We start from the raw sequence: 21,438 nt of genomic DNA, 5'->3' as shown, positions 1-21,438 counted from the left end.
CTTTCTTAGTTTTACTTCCACAATGCAAAGTTTAAAATCCTACTGACATTTTTGACTTGAATGTGGGAGCTTATAGAACCGTTTTGCTAAAAATAGTTAAATATTCCAATGTCTGTTCAATATACCCATCGTTCAAGTACTTGGCATGAACCTTGCAAACTCCAACCAATACATTCAGAGGACAACTTAATGAAATGGGATCCTAGAACAAGGTGCAAGAGAATTTATTAGAGGGGCTGTGTTGTCAGAATAATACCGAGTTCTTAGCAGTTTATCACACTCGATGGGTGTCTCAGAGCGCCATGTCTCTCCTGCAAGGTATCTGGAGCTACGTTTTTGAAGTATGAGACATATTCCTTTACAACACTATGTAATGGTTTACAAGGTGCTGTGGTTACTCGTCCATACTTAGAAATAGCCTTAAGTTTTGAATAACTCCTAAGACTAGTCCCAAGTTAAAGACACTGGACACTATTGGTAATTGTCAAAGACCAGTCTTATCACTTGGTGCATCTCAACATTATGTATAAAATAACAAACCTGTGAAAATTTAAGCTCAATTGGTCGTCTGAGGTTGCAAGATAGTAATAAAAGAAAAAACACCCTTGTCACACAAAGTTGTGCGCTTTCAGATGCTTGATTTCGAGACCTCAAAATCTAATTCTGAGGTCTCAAAATCAAATCAATTACTTCTTTCTCAAAAAACTACGTTACTTCAGAGGGAGCCGTTTCTCGCAGTCTTTTATACTATCAACAGCTCCCCATTACTCATTACCAAGTAAGGTTTTATGCTCATAATTATTTTGAGTAATTACCAATAGTGTCAAGTGCCTTTAAGACTATTTTAGTGAAATCGACCCAAGATGCCAGAGATTGTATTAACATGTACAGCCACAGGCCTGATTTTGATTCTGACAAAACATTTAAGTGTAAAACGAACAAAACTATAATGGGATAAACAAGAAAGAAAAACAGAAAGTTAGACTAAGTTATTGATTGGCCAGGCTCTCTTCTTTACTTTGAGGCTTGCATCTGTTGTCCAAAGAATCCCCCAGATTGTTTAGCTGCCGCTCTTGAGGGAGCGAAACCCAACAATTTCTGAATATTCTGAAACCAGACGGTAAAACACAAACGATATTAATGAAAGACTGCTTTCAATCTCTTTGCAAAAGGGATGGAGAAGGAATGAAGCAATAACCTTCTCGCCCCTGGTTATTGCCTTCCTGCCCCTTCATTAGTCCCGTAGAAATTTTAATTGTTTTTGTTGAGGTGCCTTTACAGGAACAAAATGGCATGGCGTGGCTGAGTGGTCTGGTGCAACGGACCCAAGCTCGAGTGTTGTCAGCACTGAACCATAATTGCCTCGTAAAAAGTTGGGAAGTTAGTGCATTTTGCTCTATCGGCCAAGCTCCTAGTGGATGATAACCTTGCCTACATCCTAATTGACTGTGAAGGAGGTAACCCTGTTTCAGCCCAATAGGAGTAGGTGGCAACCTGCCCTGGTGACAGTGTAGCCCTCACTTAGCCCACCGGTCTTAAGCATGGATTTAAAACATAGTTCAGGCAACACTTTTTTTTTTTTACTTTTTTTTTGTTCATTTTAAACAGCAAAGTTACCATGGGACAGGATTGATGTTACACAAAATCTAAACAGTTTGAATTCTACCTTTTGATTTAAATTGGGGTGGGTCAGGGGGTCAAGAAAGGCAGGGGGTAGAAGAGGGTAATGTGTGTCAAGGGGGCAGGGAAGCAAGAGAGGCAGGGAGTCCAGGGGGCAGGTGCCAAGGGGTGCATGGTGATAAGCGGGCAGGGTGCCAATGTGGCATGGGAGGCAGGAAAGCAAGGGAGTCCAGCAGGGGGCAGGGTGCCAAGGGGGGCAGGAAAGCTAGCGGGGGGTCTGACTTGAAGACTTGTATAAACTGTTCTTACCTGTCTAATAGACATAGTACATAGAATGTATAGAAAGATGAATGAACAATCGGTGAAGTCGCTGCCCAGAAGATTCCGATGTGAAATACCGTGTAGCCAAGAGATGGGTTCAAATGGAAGCTTGGCGACATTCCTTCCATCAAATCTATCATGAAAAATAATTTGGATATTAAATATATTAAATGGAGAAAACAATCGGAACGCATATTACTTTCATCAACTAACCCAAGACTTATACACAGGCCCTGGGGTCAAATTCACAAAGATAACAAAACATTAAGGCTAGTCCTTAGTTTTGAGTTTACGTCTTATTAAATGAATTTTCTATGAAACACAGCCAATACTCACGTAATTTTTGATAACGTTTCGAAACTAGTTGAAACGTAAACGAAAATTACGTGAGTATTGGCTGTGTTTCATAGAAAATTCATTTAATAAGTTGATATTTTACCAGCCTGATAAACTTCTTTCATGATAGTCTTACGTCTTTGTATAAACTACCCCAGGTTATTAAGTGAACTAATAGGAATATAAGATTAACGATGATAATAATAAAAAAAACATAACAGGAAAAAATAACTTACATTGAGTTAAACATTCCCATCAGTGAAGTGAATGTAAAAGCAATAACCACCATCGATTTCATCTTCACCATCGATAAATCCCGACTGTCATTTTTCAGCTTCTCTTCCTGGCGCTCTGCAGATACAAATAAAGTTAAAAGTTTCACTTTATGTGTGGTCCGGTTTGGATCGAAAGCTAAGGCCATCTACCCTACTTTAATATTATAATAATAATATTTTATACAAAATTTGAACATACTCTATTCTGAATTCATTGATATTTCGTTACTTACCTAGTTTTTTCTTTTGTCCTTTGTCACTGATCTCGCCAAACTGTTCTTTTGTTTTTTCCACTATTAGGGGAAAATAGTTAAAAAGGGAATCATTTTCTTAGAGACATAAAAGCATATCGTGCTTTGTATTAACGACAATGTGTAAGCACCTGGCCTGGAATAACACCAGAGGGCCTCTGTTGCCCCTCGGTGCCCCTTCCAACGTTTCCCATAGACTTCTAGATTTTTCAATTGAAGTGCCCTTTGCAAATTGAAAATGGCCTTGCCCTTTCATAGATGAAATTCTGGAACGATTGAAAGATCTGACTATTGTTTGTTTGTTTGTTTGTTTGTTTGGATAACTTTCCGTATGGCGCCACCTCTTTTTCACTCGTTTTTACAAAAAGGGATATCTCGTTGAGGTAAATTAGATACTATATTATTTCATATCGCATGAAAAAGTGGTGGCGCCATACGGAAACTTTTCCGTTTGTTTTTTTGTTTGTTTGTTTGTTTGTTTGTTTGAGGGGGGTGTCTGGATTTTTTGCTTACAAATTATTGTAGGACAAAAAACACATCGTGTATTTTCTGCAATCATAAAGAACATCAACACACAATCTATGAAGGCCTACTCATGATTTTTTCCAAAGAAAGACCAAACTCACATTTCTTGCTCTGTTTTTCCACCTCAGCCTTCAGTTTCTTGTACGTCTCTGTTCTGTAAACTAGTGCATAGGTTATTCCTAAAAGGACAAAACAAATGTAAAGAAAACAATCACATTTAAATTTAAAGATTTAAAAACAATGAATGAAAAGGTGCTAAAACAAAAATTACTAACAAATGGGCAAACCCCCCTCTTCTTGACTTCTGTTTTTAGGAGAAGTTTCTGTATAGCGCCACCACTTTTTCATTCGATATGAAATAATATAGTATATAATTTACCTCAATGAGATAACCCTTTTTGTAAAAATGAGTGAAAAAGTGGTGGCGCCATACGGAAAGTTATCCAAAAGGGATATCTCGTTCCCAGTCGTTGAGGTAAATTAGAATAGATACATAGATATAGTATATAAAAAAAAAATATATTATTTCATATCGAATGAAAAAGTGGTGGCGCCATACGGAAACTTTTCCCTAACCCAACTCCTACAAAACATTCGCAGCGAAAACAGCCACCGTTTCCCCACACACCATCCCAATGCCCACATCAACTACGTACCACTGTCCCCGGCGGGTGCCTGTCCCCGGCCCACAGTACAACCACGGGACCGGTCCGTCCCCGCATCATCAGTCAGTGTACACAATTCATGAATTGCCATACAAAACTCGTCACATTCATGACGTAAATTCTACAAACCTTCAGATAGAAGAGCCGTACAAACAGATATAAAAACGATAAGTATTGTATCTGCGAACATCTTGGCAGTGATTGGTGTAAAATTACTCAAAACCAGCAAAATATGACTTCTTTTTGTCCCGGTATTCCTGCTGTGAACGCTCTTGCAGTTTCCAGTGCAGTGGGCATGTATTTCATCAATTGGGCGTGTTCAGTCCAAAATGCTATGAGCCTGATTGCGAATGCAAGAAGTCGTATTCTGACAGAACACATGCAGTACGGGATGCCCGATCCTTTAATGTTGTCCATCCAAAAAATAATGTGAACATTAATTTTTTAATGAATTTAAATCACAGCTTCATGTGAGTTTTCGATTGGATTCAAATGTTTTCCTCCATCATTATTCCAACCATAGTCATATATTGAGCAATGGACTTGCTCAATCAATGTATGGCTAACTTGCCCCATATCTTGTTCTTGCTATTGTTTGCAATTGTTATTGTAGCCCCCACCACCTCCTTTAATCCGGAATCTGTTTGGGAGTGTTCCTTGTACTGAATGGTTTCTGATTAATCAATTATTGATTGGGCAAAACAGTGCGGAGTCTTTCCCAACTGACATGGGTGTGCGCCCTCTTGTGACAGAACATGAAATGTGCCGGGTGGCTGGGGGTGGGGTAGGAGGGGGGGGGGTGACTTGGATTCAAGTCCAGGATTGCGGTTTGCATCAGCCTCAAAACTCAAGATGGGTATTAGACGCTCTCAGCTCTCGCACAAAATAATTATTGGCATAAAACCTTACTTGGTGACGAGTAATGGGGGAGAGGTTGAAGGTATAAAACTTTGTGAGAAACGGCTCCTTCTGAACTGACGTAGTTTTCGAGAAAGAAGTAATTTTCCACAAATTTGATTTCGAGACCTCAGATTTAGAACTTGAGGTCTCGAAATCAACCATCTAAACGCACACAACTTCGTGTGACAAGGGTGTTTTTTTCTTTCATTATTATCTCGCAACTTCAATGACCGATTGAGCTAAAATTTTCACAGGTTAGTTGTTTTATGCATTTGTTGAGATACGCTAACTGTGAAGGCTAGTCTTTGACAATTACCAATAGTGTCCACTTCCTTTAATCCACAAGAGGCCGCCATTTCAGGTCATACTACACACCTCTGCTACAAGAACAAGATCGCGGACTTACAAGTCTGGGGATAAGGGCAGTTTGATTAAGTTTTTCTGGGGATTTACACACTTGCAAAGACGCTTCACGTCGGGACATCCCTATTATTGATTTCAGCCTCTGAAAGTCAAACTGCAAGCCTACACGCAATCGTTGTGTGGAACTTTGAAAAACAGTAGAGTGGTGATAAAAATAATACGAGGCTGTTTTCTCTGATGTGAAAACGCCAAAGCGCAATGACTTGTACACCCTAGTCGGAAATGTGTACCCTATCTGATTTCCTGGCTAAAAAAAAACTTAGAATTATTGAAGACCTATTTAGAATTTCCTTTCGGAAAAAAACACAACTACATCTTTAACCCTTATAATAAAACGACAAAGAATACAATTTTAAGTGCACTGGACACTACGTAATAATAATAAAAAAAGTTATTGTTAGCATAAAAACCTTACTTGGTAACGAGCAATGAGAGCTGTTTTGATAGTATAAAACACTAAGAAACGGCTCCCGTTATATGGTAACGTAGTTTTTGAGAAAGAAGTTAATTCTCACAAATAATGTATAAGAGACCTCAATATATTGAGGTCTCAAATTCAGGGCATCTGAAAGCACACAAAGTTGTTCTGTCTTCCCAAGGCTATTCTCTGAAAACTTCGACCAATTGAGTCCAAGTTTTCAAAAGCTTGTTATTTTGAAGCATGCAATTTTTGTTAGAAGACTGGTATTTTGACAATACCAAACGTGTCCATCATTGCCTTTAAACCATACTCAGTTATTTACTGAGCAAAGGACTTGTTTAAGTCAAGTTAAAGATAATGTTCGTCCTGTCTATTTATTGGATCACTTGATGCGTTTGTTCACAAAATAATTACTTGACTTTCTTAGATGAATGTGACAGTCGCTTGGGATGTTGTGAACTTTTCACTTTGGTGTGTCATTATAGAGACTCTGTCCCCCCCCCCCCCCCCCCCCCTCGGTGATTCTGTCCCCCATACGGCGAGCGGTGAACAAACTTATTCTGATATAGCGCCCTCTTTTGAATCGTCCTCCTTCAGTTTTGGATACGGTACCAATTATAATATCCCATAATGGGGACAGAATCCCCTATCCGGATGACGGAACTCCACGAGACTACGGTTTTGACTTTCACACGAAATTAAAATTGTTAACAAAAAATCTATAGGCTACCAGTTTCTAGGTAACAGATGACTTGAAGTATTGAACAAAAATACTAACGTTCAAAGACGCTGGACACGTTTGGTTATTACGTCAAAGACAAGTATTCTCTGTTGGTGATAAAACACGCATTATACAACTTAACAAGTTTGTGAAAATTTGTGCTCAATATTGGTCATCGAAGTTTCGTGAGGGGGAGAGTATAACGAAAGAAGAACACACTTTTTGTGCTTTCAGATGCATATAAAAGGCTTCAGCTGAAGTCTTTAATATTTTTGAATGAGAAATTACATCTTTCTCAAAAACTGCGTTACTTCATCGGAGGGAGCCATTTCTCACAATGTTTTATACCATCACCAGCTCTCCATTGCTCGTTACCAAGTAAGTTTTTAGGCAAACAATTTGAGTAATATTACCAAAAGTGTACAGTTCCTTTAAAGCTGACTTGGGTAGAGTTTCTTTCACAACGCTCACCGAACCAGGAGGGTTCCGCTGTGCCCTAGTTCTAAATAACCACGCTCTAATAAACTTAAAGGTAAACTGATACTGCGTATAGTACATCGTCCTTAATCTATCACCACGTTGTCTTAGAGAATTTTCATAAAACTCACCAACGAAGGGATCATTTCATTTTTTTTTTTTTTTTTTTTTTTTTTAGATATTCAATTCATTCTAATTTAATCTCATAAAATATACAATGCATTTCCTGATAATTAACTTGAGGTCGTTTTTGAAAGCTTGGCATGCATTCCGGTATTAGTAGAAATCCGGTATAAGTAGAAATCCAGTTCTACCCAATTTAAGTTCAATGCGATTAGGGCTTTAGTTTTTATGCAGTAACATCTCTTAGGTTGTCCAACTGTTATTATGGATTTTATAGTCTTAACTGACTCATTTGGCGATATCTCAAAAACGCCACCTTAGAAAAGAAATGTTCACACTATTTTGATTGTGTATTATTTATAAAGGATGCAAGCAATCAAACAGTTCCTAAACCCTGTTAAGATTCTTTTTTTTTTTTATAAAAGAAGCTCTTGAGATCGCTTACAAAAAATAACGGGCGGGACTGAATGGTGCTGTCAGTCAGCCGATGCCTTGTGTGCTGTGTGATACTCTATTGTGAGAGGGATTGGACAATGGACGGGGTGGACTGACCCCAAATAAAAGCAACAATTGTTATTAGACTTCAATCCCATGATGGAGTCGTTACTCATTATACGCAAGAGGTTTCCATTGAAGCACAAGGACTCCAAACACCAGTTCCGGTACACATTTAACAAAGATGTGATATCATATAAAGTAATTATTGGACCTTTATTAATCTTCAGTTTATTTTCTTTCTTGGTATTTCTAGGGCTGTTGTAGCGAGGCTATAATTAATAATATAGCACCGTCTTTTGTTTTCTTGACCTTGTCGATATATATTATTCGGGCCACACTGCGCCTCAACATAACAGGGCCAAATATTATAAAGTGTTTAGCAGAAAAATTAATACTAAAACATCGTTTAGAAAAACACTGCTTGAAAATTTCTTTGCTAAGCAAAAGTTTGATGGGCACCAGTCAACAAGTAAGCTAAGTAATTTTGGCAGGTAATCTGTCCTTTTTGCTTAGAAGTTGTGCTTACAGGCTTTTTGAAATTGGGCCCTGGTTTTCTGCCTAATAAAATTAATGGCAGATTCTAAAAGCCATTTTCTTGGGCTCAATATTGATGGGTTGTTTATACATTATTTATTTGAAGTGTTTATTATTATGAAACGGGTCGAATTATTTTTACAATTTATGCTACAAAACACAATTTTTTCTCATCACAGCGTGCATTACATGAAGCTTTAATGGCCTCAAGGCCATAGCATCAATGTTTGACGGTATTAGCCTATAATTATGCCAACAGAAAAATATTTCTTTTTCGATAAACACCAGTGATGCAGAATGCAGGGAAGGTACACAAATAAGTAGGCCTATGGAATTTTATTTTATTTTAATAATAGCCCAATTATCATCTTTAGAAAATATCAGGCCTAAAAGAAATCATTCTATTATTATCGCCTAGCAATTTTTGAACACACTGCGCTGCACAAAATACTCTACTCAATGCCATGGTCATTTTTTGCAATGCCTTTTATTACGGAACCAGACTTGACCTATTTTTAGACCAACATAACAAATAAGCTTATCGAGTCCGTGGCCAGACGTGTTAGACTGGCGCGGTTGACGCGACCTGGGACGAGAATGTGAAATTTGCTGCGGAGAATTGGCCAGTGTATTTGCTCTATTTTCCGGCAGGCTGACGCAGCATCGATTGGAATTACATAGTAGACTACGGGATAGGTCTAGGAAAAGTATCCAAATGGACAACATGTCCAATATTGGTGAGTAGAAGTGTTTTATTGTTGATGAAATGTGGTGAAGTTGGATGGAAATTCTACGTTACGGTTTTATGCCTATTCGTGTGTGCTATGCAGGCGTGTGAGAGAGCATTGCATCGGCGATTGCATGACGGAGGGGTCATGTGAGGTAACGCAATTAGCATTGCCGATTCCACACGTACATTTCTCACTCCATTTGTACAAACTTGTGCCGTAGAAAATCTCGGTAATTTCTACTTTGGGCTGGTTTCATACCCATTCCAGAATGATATTCTGGTAGTAGATGAAATTAACAATCTAATGTTTGAGGTATTGTGGAGAAAGTGACGTGCCAAATGGTGACTTTCGACTGACGAAAATGTGTCCTTAATTGAACCTTAATTTGACCCCTAAAAAATACCACATTTAATAATACTGTGTATAGTGTACACACATCCGAGTTGGTCTCAATGAATCACAGTACATTGATATTGGGTTGCAAGTTTTGTGTGTCTGTGTACCGAACTGTTTATAAGTTTGTTTGCATGACATTTTGAATGTGTTGTTTTAAAAATCAGCCTAATGATGGGATTGAAATGTCAATTGCAGACTTTTTTTACATTAAAAAGTCCAGGCTGCTGGTCTTGTTCTGTTGCGCTTGAAAATGAAACTGAATAGAATAATGAATGCTTTTCAAAAAGCTGCTTATCGATCGGTGTAGTGATAACTTTCCGTATGGCGCCACCACTTTTTCACTAGTTTTTACAAAAAGGGACATCTCATTGACGTAAATTAGATACTATATAAATTATTTCATATCGAATGAAAAAGTGGTGGCGCCATACGGAAACATTTCATAGGAGTAGGAAGTTTTTAGAAGTCCATGGTGCAAGTTAAGAAATGGAAATTTCACCGAACTCTCGGCCAGGCTAGTGAGTGTTGATCTAAAAGGTGAACCCTACCTGACAACCTAAACCCAATTCAATCATTATTTGTTCAAACTAAACTGTGCAAAAGGGTATTTCAAAGTAATAAATTTGTTTTACTGACGATATACATGTAGTCAACAATTTTCCCCCGCATGTTACTCGTAGGAAAGTGAGGATGAATTAGCCGTTAAAAAATTAAAATAGTTTACAGTGGCTTGGAACATCTGCAATTCTGATCATTCGCAGTGAGCTGATATGTCATGCTGGATTAACTTTGCTTCTGAAGCGATGTCTTATTCTTGGTATGAACAAAGCTAGGGAAAATGGTTTTTAACAAAAGGGGATCGTACTAACACCATTGCCTCCTGTGCTGCCCCTTGAAAGGGGCATGGAGGTAATCACATTCGTTGCCTCCCTTAGGTATCATCTGGGCCCAATTTCGTAGAGCTGCTAAGCACAAAAATTTGCTAAGCATGAAATTTCTTCCTTGATAAAAACAGAATAACCAGCCAAATTTCCACGTGATTTTCAGGATAAGCAAACAACCGCTGAATACCAGTAACTAGCAATATGCAACAAATGGAAATTTAGTCAATAATCCTGTTGTTATGTAGGAAGAAATTTCATGCTAAGCAAATTTTGGTGCTTAGCAGCTCTATGAAATTGGGCCCAGGCCTGTGGTGCCATCACAGTGATACTTATGTTTAAGTCTGCCAGTAAACACAATTTAGTCTACAGTCATAACAATACTGTGATGGTAAGCATATTTGGACAAGCATTTACCCTCTAGTACTTGACATGCGTGAAGGACACCTACTCTGACTGACTAGCTGACCTGTGTAATAAATGACCACTCACCTTGCATGCCATGCTGTAACTCTTTCTTGTTTGTTGTTTTTCCCCGACCTGGTTAAACATGGCCGTTAAAAGCAAGACATATGGCTGCTTGACTTTTTATTAGTTCGGAAAAATATTTACGTACATAGAGGATGTCAACAGTATTTTATTTTCATGCTGGTACAATTCAAACTCGACCACCCCCAACCTACTTGTTTCATCCCGTTACAAACATTTACTAAATGTATTTTGAATTTGTAATTTTTAACTGTCCCCTGAAAGTTGTTACCGTGTGTTTACATACAATGTGCCCCACCCCATTCCATTACAAAAATAAATAAATAAATAAGTTACAAGAATACAAAATTCTGTATAATTGACATTCGCTCATTAGTTAGTTTAAACAGTTGGGAATTGTAAACGTGTGCATGAATGAACATTATTACGTGTGTCGTGGCCGAGTGGATAAGAGCATGGTCTATGTATTTCTGATCAGCAGAGTTTGGGTTTGAGTGAGTCGTGACACTTGTGTTCTTGATTGGCTGCATATTGGGCCACAGCATCTTGTAAACCATTGCAAGATCTTATACTTCATAACAAGTGTATCTCCACAAACATATAATAATGTTCGAGCGCCATGAGCGTCACTGAGTGATGGATTTGAGCCCATACATGTACAAGGAGCCACTAATATTTATTATTATTAAATTCAAGCCCATACAATTGTTAGCAAGCACTTCTTGGGCGATACCACGATATTATCGAATATCGCGATACCAATTTGGAAAAGATTTCGAAATCAGATTGATTGGGTTTTAATCGAAATATCGACATATCGCGATATATCGCGATATATGTCGATTAAGTATCGCAATATCACGATGTATTGCCTAGCTGAGACATCTTGCACCCCATAGGTTTGGAGTAAAATTAGAACACCTCTCTTATGCTATAACTGTCTCTTCTACAACTTTTACTGGGAGTTTGAAGACTGATGATGTCATATTTAATTCATCGCGATTATATTGAATATCGCGATATATTGTTGGCAATATATCGTGATTAACATAAATCGATATTAATGTTTACAGTAAGGGGATACACATACAGAGTTGATAGCCATCTGCAGCGTATCTCTTGTAAAATGTATGACCATGGCCCAGTTTTTATATACACACTTGTAAATAAATTGCAGGAAAAAAAACCTTGAGTAATTTACATTTCTTTGTGACTGGTTCTTTGTTAAATTTTGCTGCTACATGTAAAAGCAAAACGGCGGAAAGAAGTACGTAAATAAGTACATTTTATTTGGTTATTAATGTGGGATTGGAGATCATTCGATTTATTTTGAAAAAGAAATTTTGAAAAAGAAAGAAGGAACATTTACAAAAGCATTATTGTAGCAGCTAAGCTGTCAGTTTCAACTTGCAGGAACTCTGTTTAATTTTCATACCGCAATTGAAGAGATTTTGTTGTTGTTCAGTTTTCAGGGCTGGACCCTAACGTGGCACCTGCCTGCCCAGGGTAGATAACATTCCTGTCGGGAAGATAAAGTTACAATCTTAAAAGTGACCCGCCGAGGTTGGTGGGCCAGAAGTTGTTGTAGTAAACTTTGTTGTAGCTGTAGGTAAACAGCCTGAAAATAATATATTGAGCTGTAATACTGGTGGTATAAAAAAAGCTTCATGGTTGTATGTTGCTGCTAAATGCATTTTATGTAGCGTATGTAGTTACGCCTGAGCATGGTTCAGATGAAACTGTGTGGTTAACTGGGATGCATGGAAGGTCATTTCATTTGTTATTTTTAGCCTGTCCCTCGGCCTAATAAAAGCTCAGTTACCTTGCAATGTTTATGTTTCCGCATGACTGCATTCTAACTGTATTAATGTAGTCATCAACATATCACAGGTCCAGTAAATTTTTTATTTATTTTCTTATTGACTGTCTCATAAAAATCACAGCCATAAATCCTTAGGTGTAGACGTACTTTACTGTTGTGCACTGAATCATTTTATTCCTTCTTTTTTCTTTTCGATGTTTTATTTTTACACACAACACACACTGGCTGCTTCCTCGAGTTACATGTAAACATATCAAGCGTTTGTCACAGAGGGCTAAGTTCATGTAATCCGTGAAAGTTGAACTTGGCTGGCTAGGCTACCCCTACCTGCATAATTTATGTCCCCAGGGTGGGTAATTTTCTTGGCGTCCAAGGTCTGCCCATGTGGCTGCGTGCCTGTATTCTGGTTGACCACATGGCGCCTCCTGTCAACGACAAGTCACTAGCACTTTGCTGCCAAATAAAGAGAAACAGTACTTCGGGAAAACTTTGTATTGGCGCATGTTTGTGAACAGATCCAGGCCCGATACTTCACAGAGGCAGCGAAGGCGATTGCCTTCATGCCCCCTGTTTATTGTCTTAGTGCCCTTAAAATGCTATGCCAGTAGAAATTCACAATTTCACAATGTAGGGTGCCCTTTACCTCTAGGAGAAAATGCCTTGGTGCCTGCCCTTGAAGCATGCCTGCTGATCAATGGTTCTATTCATGGTTCTATTCTTGACAGTTTGGACTTTTGCCTGTTTTCAATTGTGTCGTAATAGTAAGATGGCAAATTGAACAACAAGAAAAGAAAGAAATACAAGAAGTACTTTTGAAAACTTAAACTGTTCAATTTGTTTTGTTAAGGATGGAACAACCATACAAGCTGAAAAGTTGGTACAGTATTTGTTTTTCACTTTTAGAGAACAAAGCATTATTGTGCATTAAATAAATGTAGGCTGTGCTTAATTTTAGGAATCAAATTTTTGACTCTACAAAATGGCCGACCATGTTTGATCGCAAAGTAAAACCATACCATGCCCACACAGTTTTGGGACATGTTTGTGTACTTCATTACATTCTACTGTTGAAACATATTTCTAACCATGCCTTTACAGCAAAAGGTTTCAAAAGCTTTTCATAGTTTTGTTTTTCTAATGTTATTTTAATTTCTTGCCTGTATGTAGAGTTATCCGGTATTTTAATTTTTTTTTCCCCGCCATCTCTGATGTAACAATGGATTTCAAAGTGTGTCCATGCTACGCACGACTCTGAGCCATTAATGGCTTTTTCACGTGTTTCACATTCATCAGGGATGGCGGCCGATGACACATGTTGCAATTCTTCTTTTGTGCATTCCCTAATGTTTATTTTAAAAATGTTTTACTGTATAACTTGTATATATTGACGCAATTTAGCCATGGGCTACAAGTTCAATTTTAATAAACCATCAATAATAGACCAACTTGCCCGATCCACGGCAACATGTCCCTTTAAGGTTTCTAAGTTTCGGTACCTGGATGACAAACTGTTTTTTCAGGAAGCTTAGTTTGAAAGAACAATAAACCAATTGAAACTAATTGATTCTACTCTGCTACTGAAAGTGTTTTCTACAATTGAAAAGTGAGTCGGGGTTCATTCTTTCATCTGTTAACAATTTGTCACCATTTGTTTTGAGACACATAGAAAGTGTACAATCAGCAGCTGATTTCACAACACTTTACGCAACTGCGTAAGTCCACTTGCGCAACGTTTATTTATCCATGCCTCCCTGGTCATTGCCTTGGTGCCCTTGAAATGCTCGACAGTAGAAAACTAAAATTTCCTCATAGAGTACCCTTTTCAAGTAGAGAAAATGCCTTGGTGCCCTTGCCCTTTAAAACAACGAAGCATACACGTCTGTGTAATATTCAAAGAGTCTAATCATTCATGAAAATTGTTTGCCTGCTGTACTTATTTTTGGCTTGTATAATGTATACAATTGCATTTTTATTTGATTTTGTTTGAGCTACAGTGGTTGTTCATCAGTCATTTATTACGACTTAACTCCCACACATGATATCTGGTGAATATATAAATTTTATAAATATATAGCCAGATTTTTCCTGAATTTTCCTTGCTTCACAATTACAGTTTTATCAATATGTTTATTATGTTTAAGTTGTTTACAGTTTTATCAATATGTTTATTATGTTTAAGTTGTTTTTTTGTACTAGTGGCCATAAAAAAAAAATTACTGTTTACTTTACTTGTTAAGATTGCATAAATTCTGCATAGATACACGCCCTCACACGTTCAAAAACTCTGCAAATTCAAGCCTTACCAAAATGTAAACAACTGATGTGCTTAGAAATAGCAGTAGATTAATATGTTAATTCCCGAATTTCCCATTAGAAGTTATTATTTTGGATGCTGCAGGGTGTTTACGTCTTCATTTGATGACATCATCCTCTGTAAACAAAATGACTAAATAAATACATAGTGCTTGACCCCCAAAGCTGAAATGGTGTCATACAAATTTGACCTGGGAGTGACATTGCTTGGCTGGTCCTGCATAACTGACCCAATTACATACAGCCCCAGTGATATTGCAGTCAGTGTATGTTAATGACTATTGCACTTGGACTGTTTACATATGAAGGTACGGAATGTACTTACGCAGTGACTGGGATGACCTCCTCAGTCTAAAGCGCCATTCACATGGCAGCAATTTAACTGGGGTCGCTTGCTTTAATTAAAGCATGGTTGTAGTATAGCAATGTGCGACAAGATTTTGCAAGAGAACTTGGACAGTAGAAACAAGTGCTTTCTTTTCACATGAGGTAAATTTTGTAAAATTTTACGATCATGCTACAATTTAGCAATGGGCCCTAGCTAAACTGCTCTCGTGTGAAATGTGCTTCAAAGGCACTGGACACCTATAATGGTAATTGTAAAAGACCAGTGTTCTCACTTGTTGTAGCCATGGAGGTTCCTCCATGGTGTATCCCAACGTATAAAACCTGCAAGGCCTACATGTAGTTCCCAAAAGATGCGAAGAACATAGACATAAAATGTTTATGTACATCATTTATAATACATGGTATCTGATTAAGGCCTACATGTACACGTACATACATAGGATTTGAGGCATTGCATGGTGAGGTATCAATGTATATTTGGTTTGCGGTAACACCATGTGTGTATCTACTTGCCAGGTAGAGTTGTTCTTAGGGAACTGTCTTGCTTTATTCTACTGCCGTGGAGTAGATAATCGGAGGTTCGGGAGACCTCTCAGTTCTAGAAAGAACTGTCCTGCTTTTTAACTATTACCAGGGCGGATGGTATAGAAATTAGACTGGACTACTACTTTAGCTTATAGGATCGTAATTAACTGTACTGCCGCGGAGTCAGTTCTGAAATTGGTCTCAACGTTTCGACTAGCTTGCTCTAGTCATCGTCAGGAGACTATGAAATATACATGAAATATGTTATGTATCGCAGGCCTGTATGCTTCGTTTTTGAAAAGGCAAGAGCACCAAGGCATTTTCTCTTTGGCAAAGGACACCCTAGGAGGAAATTGTAAATTCCTACTGGAGCATTTCAAGGGCACCAAGGCAATGGCAAGTGGCAACGGAGGCAATCGCCTCCGTTGCCTCCGTGGTGTATCAGGCCTGGTATCGTAACGGCTTACTGGGTCGAGGGAGGACAAAATAAATTCTCTGCTTCTCGCATCCTTTGAGAAATATAACGTAGGCCCTGCATTATATTACCCACACTGCCTTTTTTTTATATCCCTAGTTCATAATGCTGTTAATTCACATTCAAATTTTAAGTCTATTTGCACTTTGCAACAGTGCTGTGTCAACCAGGTGAGTAAACCATCAAACAAACTGCCTAAATTTGGTACCATGTTCAGTGGTACTGGCACAATGTACAGTACAGGTCTTTAGTTACAATACAGTGAGTCATTTATTCAGATCGGGTTCACCGTAAAGGGGTGCACTGGTCCATTTTGAAACTTGAAAGGTTACAATCTTCGCGGTCCAATGCCTCTCTTACAATGTAAATAAAATGCGTTTTTCAGAAAAGTAGATTGCTGCCTTTATTGTTCTGACTATTTTTAGAACTTGTTTTGAAAAATGAACAAAGATTTATAAGAGAGACAAAAAACGTTAACGCTCTTCAGAAAATGTGATGGTCTTTGAACAACACTAATATTTGATTCGCTTGAGCTCACATTATTGTCTAGTTGTTTTGGTGGAACAGATCCACTTTTGAAACGTAGTTTCTTAAGGCTTAGAAATGTAGAAAAGTTGTCTGAACTGTTGACTGTTTTTAGAAATTATTATGACAACGAAAAAGTTTTGAAATTCCCTCAGGGAAAGTGATTTATAAGAGGGACAAAAAACCATCATTGTTATTCAGAACGACATTGTGAGGGTCTTTGGTCAACACTAATTTTTGATTTGCTTGAACTGTCTAGTTTTTGGTGGAACAAATTCACATTGGATCGGTAGTTTTATAAATTCTTGACCCTTGGACCAAGGTTTCAGCCGGATTTGGTAAAAGCAAAAGGGTTTCCACATTTGCTGGAAAGTTCAAAACTGGGTGTCTAAAACGTTCACTTACAATACATTAAAGACACTGGACACTATTGGTAATTGTCAAATTCATAAATTAACAAACCTGTGAAAATTTGAGCTCAATCAGTCATTGAAGTTAAGAGATAATAATGAAAGAAAAAAACACCCTTGTCACATGGAGTTGTGTGCTTTTGATGCTTGATTTCGAGATAAGACCTCAAATTCTAAATCTGAGGTCTCGAAATCTAAATCGTGGAAAATGACTTCTTTCTTGAAAACTAACCACTTCAGAGGGAGCCGTTTCTCACACTGTTTTATACTACCAACCTCTCCCCATTACTCGTTATCAAGTAAGGTTTTATGCTAATAATTATTTTGAGTAATTACCAATAGTGTCCACTGCCTTTAACATGCAAATGACTGATAAAACAGGGTGTCCAAATTTAAAACGGGTGTCCAAAAGATACCCAGACACCCATGGCTAACCCTCTGGCTCATATCCTCCCTGCACCCCCTCCCCATTAGTTTTGCTTCAAAACCCTTCATGTACATACATACATAATGGACATTTTGTAATTCAGCAGCTAAAAACTATCAACTTTGATGAGATCAGTTTGCCTGGCATGTTGCCAAGAATGAGTGGTTATCCCACCGCTGCTGCCGTATTTATGTAGGATGTTCAAGTCTAAATCTTTCAAATCTTGGGTGAAGCTACAGAGTCATCATGGGTTTTGTAAGAGTTTGTAGAGTAAAGTGCTATTCACACGACAGCAATTTAACTTGGTCCCTTGCTTATTTTTTAGCATGGTTGTAAAATGGTTGCAATCGTTTGACACGATCTTACAATTGAGACCTTGGACAGTTCACAAACTGTTGTCCTTTCACTCAGCCACACGGGGTACATTTTGTAATTGTATAACCACGCTACAATTTAGCAAGGGACCCTTGCTAAATAGCTCTCGTGTGAAAGGGATTGTTGTTGAATTGTGTGTTTTTTTGGAATCAGAGCAAGACCCGAAACACCTGTTTTTTCTATGGAGTATTCATTTACCATACAGTGTTACTGCACTTTGTTGACCTTGATTTGGGTTGGACCTGTGGACCTCTGAGGGAAGGCACAGGTGAAGGGTTTATTTGCATACATGGTTATGACAGGATCATGCCCCATGATTATCAATTATCTCGGACTTCTTGGTATTTGAATAAATCTGTTTTAAAATGTACATAAATTTATTTTTGTATACAGCAAGATATGGTAACACACCCACAGTGGATGTTAGGACATGTTCCGACATCATGTTCATGTGTATACATGTACATGTATGTTCCTACACTGCTTTCTGTGTATTTTTTTATTCCTTATCTTAATCCTAATCCTAACTATATATATACACTGCAGACTGTGTATAAAACCAAGGTTTCAGTACATTTTTCTCATACAATATGTGGAGGCAGCCCTTCAGAGGAAAATTGCTGAGCCCCTTTAAGGATGAGATTCGACAAGGCCTGAAGCCTGGTTCATACTTCCTGCAAATGCGATACCAATTTTGACGAAATGAATAAATGTTCTCATCGCTGCGAAAGCAGCCATGTGACGTCGAAATTTGTATTGCATTCGCATTGGCAAGAAGTATGATCGGGGCTTGATGCTGTACCGTATTTCTAACCTTAGAATGTAGATCAGAAGGGGTTAACAGAATAAAAGGTTGTCAGAAGTCAGAAAATAGGATTGTCTAGTCTCAGAATATTGATAGTTGTCGCAACTTACATTACGTTCGGGTGTCAGAATATACATGAGGGGTGACAGAATATACATTGGGGGTGTCAGAACATACATCAGGGGGTGACTGTCTGAACATACATTAGAGGTGACGGACCATCTAGAGTGGTCAACTGCAGTAAGGCACACTATCTGTGCATGTTTTGGCTAAGCTGTTGTTAAATAAATGTTATGATTGCAGTTGGGCTACCTAGCCTGATGATGTAACACCTGAAAGATAACCTGTCACCCACTAACCTCAAATTGACTTATTAATAATTCACAATGTCCACTGAAGAAGGAGTAGGGCACCCTCGCGCAGAGGTCAAAAGGAGTCTGCTCATTATTTGGCAACCCTAAATGTATCTTACAAATTTAGGGTTCTCCACACGCGGTTTTGTCCGGGCGCTTCTAATGGAAGAAGAAAAAAAAAAAACCTTGCCGCACAAGTTGTGTGCCTTCAGATGCTTGATTTTGAGACCTCGGCTGAGGTCTCGAAATCAATTCAAATAATTTGAGTGAGAAATTACTTCTTTCTCAAAAACAAACGTTACTTCAGAGGGAGATGGAGGTTTCACAATGTTTTATACTATCAACAGCTCTCCATTGCTCGTTACCAAGTAAGTTTTGACGCTAATAATTATTTTGAGTAATTACCAATAGTATCCAGTGCCTTTAGCTACTCGCCCGAGCCTAATGGTCACTGTGTCTAGGAAGGAGAGCTGTGATTACGATCACCAGAGAGTCCGTATTATTTTGATAACTCTGTGAACAATTTCCCCTGATTTAGATGTTAGGAAGACAACAAGGAAACTCTCTGAGTTCAGTGGTGTGTGCCAGTAACCACCTTGGGAGGAGCTTCTGGCCATTATCAGCTTGCTCATATCCTGCACCTGGCTTGTCAAAACAAACTGTCAAAACAAACAAATACATACTTTGTGCAATAGAAAGGGAAATCATCGCTAGAGTTTCCCGTCTCATATTCAATTGCTTTGAAATGATATCATCGGTTTTCCATCTTTTTTTAAAGGAAGAGCTAACTACATTGTACATGCCCTGTCTGATTTTTCATTGTAGTTGGGCAATTGGCTTCACCAATGGCTTAATACACAGGCTTGTAAAGGGCAAGGGCACCAAGGCGTTTTCTTCATGGAACAGGGCACCCAATGAAGAAATTGTAAATATTTCTACAATACAATGTAGCATTTCAAGGGCACCAAGACAATACCAGCAAACCAGGGGGCATGGAGACAGTCGCCTATAGTGCCTTAGTCTTGGTGCAAGACGTTTCTCGTTCCCTTTTCACGCACACCGCGGCAAATTCACCGCCCCGGAGAAACGTCTTGGTCTGTGTGCTAGATTGAGTTATGTGACCTTCGTATACATATTCAACGTGTGGGTCAACAAAATACTACGCACGCGCACAACTGGAAACAGACAAGCGGGCCAGCCTGGTAACTTGCATGCACCCGACGTGTCGAGTCAAAAAGCCTCGCTGCATCATGCTACGGCGGGAACCCGGGGAAATACACACCATGTGCGTTTTGTTGCGCATGCAAAGTCGATCACTGATCTTTATGTTATTATTAATTAGAGATCAGCGGTTGCGATCGATTGTTAGAGGGAAGAAATTGTCAGTCAATGAAAAAATACTATAACAATATTGCTGACCCCATCGGCAAGACTCAAGGAGTCGAGTGTTTTATTTGCAGATGAGAGAACTTGTAACTTGTATGGGTGTATTTGCACATTATTTCGAAAATAAAGAAAGATATCCTGCATGGCCGGCACAGTTTTGGGCGAAGAGATCACAATCGTTCGCCAAAATTGTCCTCCATTAAATGTCATGTCTACTTGTGGCCAAGTGCATGGGCAAAGGATATGTACATGTACCTTCTTGTACACATGCACACAGTACACAACCGAATGCCAACGTGGTGTCGTGGCTGGGCTTCTTATCTTCGCGAAGACGTGTCAAATTACTCATAGTCATAGGCTTAGATATTTAATAGTGGTCGACCACTGGTTGATTTTGACCAAGCTGTGTGTGTATGATACGGAAGTTTTGGATGTAGTGTTTAGTTTTTTCTGCATAAAAAGTACTTTCAGGCACTGTGACCCTATAATTATTTTTACCTACAAAGTCACCCTTTGGACTAAGACTAAAAATGCCAGAAAATCCCACGTTCGTGTACATCGATCTATTTTTGTTAGCTCTGTTGCTAAAAAACATCATCGTTCATAACATTTTAAGATTCCATTCCCCTCAATTAATTGCACTTACAAAAATTCTCAAAATCAATCTTCCCCAAAAACGTATTTTAGGGCAAACTAAAATTCGCACATCGTTCAGCAGCAATCATGTTTACAAAAATTAAAAGACGAACGTAAATGTACAAGCCCGACACACCAACTAACATACGAGGAAGCCTCGCTGTTTCTGGTTGCGTTGCACAGAAGACGTACAGATACCAGACTGTGGGAAATTATGCTGATACTGCTACGTCAGAGTTATGCAGGCCTAGCGCAGCACGGCATGATTGGAATGTGCTCGGAATTTCCCGAGCGATCAGCACACGGACCAAGACGTTTCTCCGGGGCGGTGAGTGGACTATAAGTCAGGTGAGTCGGTGCGCGCGCTGTCGGGGAATTGGCCGCGGTGTGCGTGAAAAGGGAACGAGAAACGTCTTGCACCAAGACTAATAGTGCCTCTGTGAATTATCAG

The 21,438-nt window shown here is 38.7% G+C and overlaps 2 protein-coding genes across 3 annotated transcripts in view; one reads left to right on the top strand and one right to left on the bottom strand.

Moving 5' to 3' along the window:
* Nucleotides 1-789: 789 nt before the first annotated feature.
* On the bottom strand, nucleotides 790-4,280 carry LOC117305839 (calcium load-activated calcium channel-like). Its single transcript, XM_033790714.1, has 6 exons — nucleotides 4,123-4,280; nucleotides 3,430-3,507; nucleotides 2,786-2,845; nucleotides 2,514-2,628; nucleotides 1,930-2,074; nucleotides 790-1,107 (listed from the first exon to the last, which is right to left on the bottom strand). The coding sequence occupies exons 1-6, from the start codon at nucleotides 4,181-4,183 to the stop codon at nucleotides 1,015-1,017; spliced, it is 552 nt and encodes a 183-aa protein (XP_033646605.1). The 5' UTR covers nucleotides 4,184-4,280; the 3' UTR covers nucleotides 790-1,014.
* Nucleotides 4,281-8,650: 4,370 nt separating this feature from the next.
* The window catches only part of LOC117305841 (retinoic acid receptor RXR-alpha-B-like), a 35,701-nt gene continuing 22,913 nt past the window's right edge, over nucleotides 8,651-21,438 (top strand). For both annotated transcript variants that reach the window (XM_033790716.1, XM_033790715.1), the window contains exon 1: nucleotides 8,651-8,827. In XM_033790716.1, coding sequence (XP_033646607.1) covers nucleotides 8,806-8,827 — 22 coding nt within the window. In that variant the 5' untranslated portion in view covers nucleotides 8,651-8,805. The remainder of the gene's footprint in view (nucleotides 8,828-21,438) is intronic.

This window comes from Asterias rubens, unplaced genomic scaffold (assembly GCF_902459465.1).
Source record: "Asterias rubens unplaced genomic scaffold, eAstRub1.3, whole genome shotgun sequence".
Classification (NCBI taxonomy): domain Eukaryota; kingdom Metazoa; phylum Echinodermata; class Asteroidea; order Forcipulatida; family Asteriidae; genus Asterias; species Asterias rubens.
The sequence above is the reverse complement of the archived record's forward strand: the minus strand, read 5'-3'. Positions and strand labels throughout refer to the sequence as shown.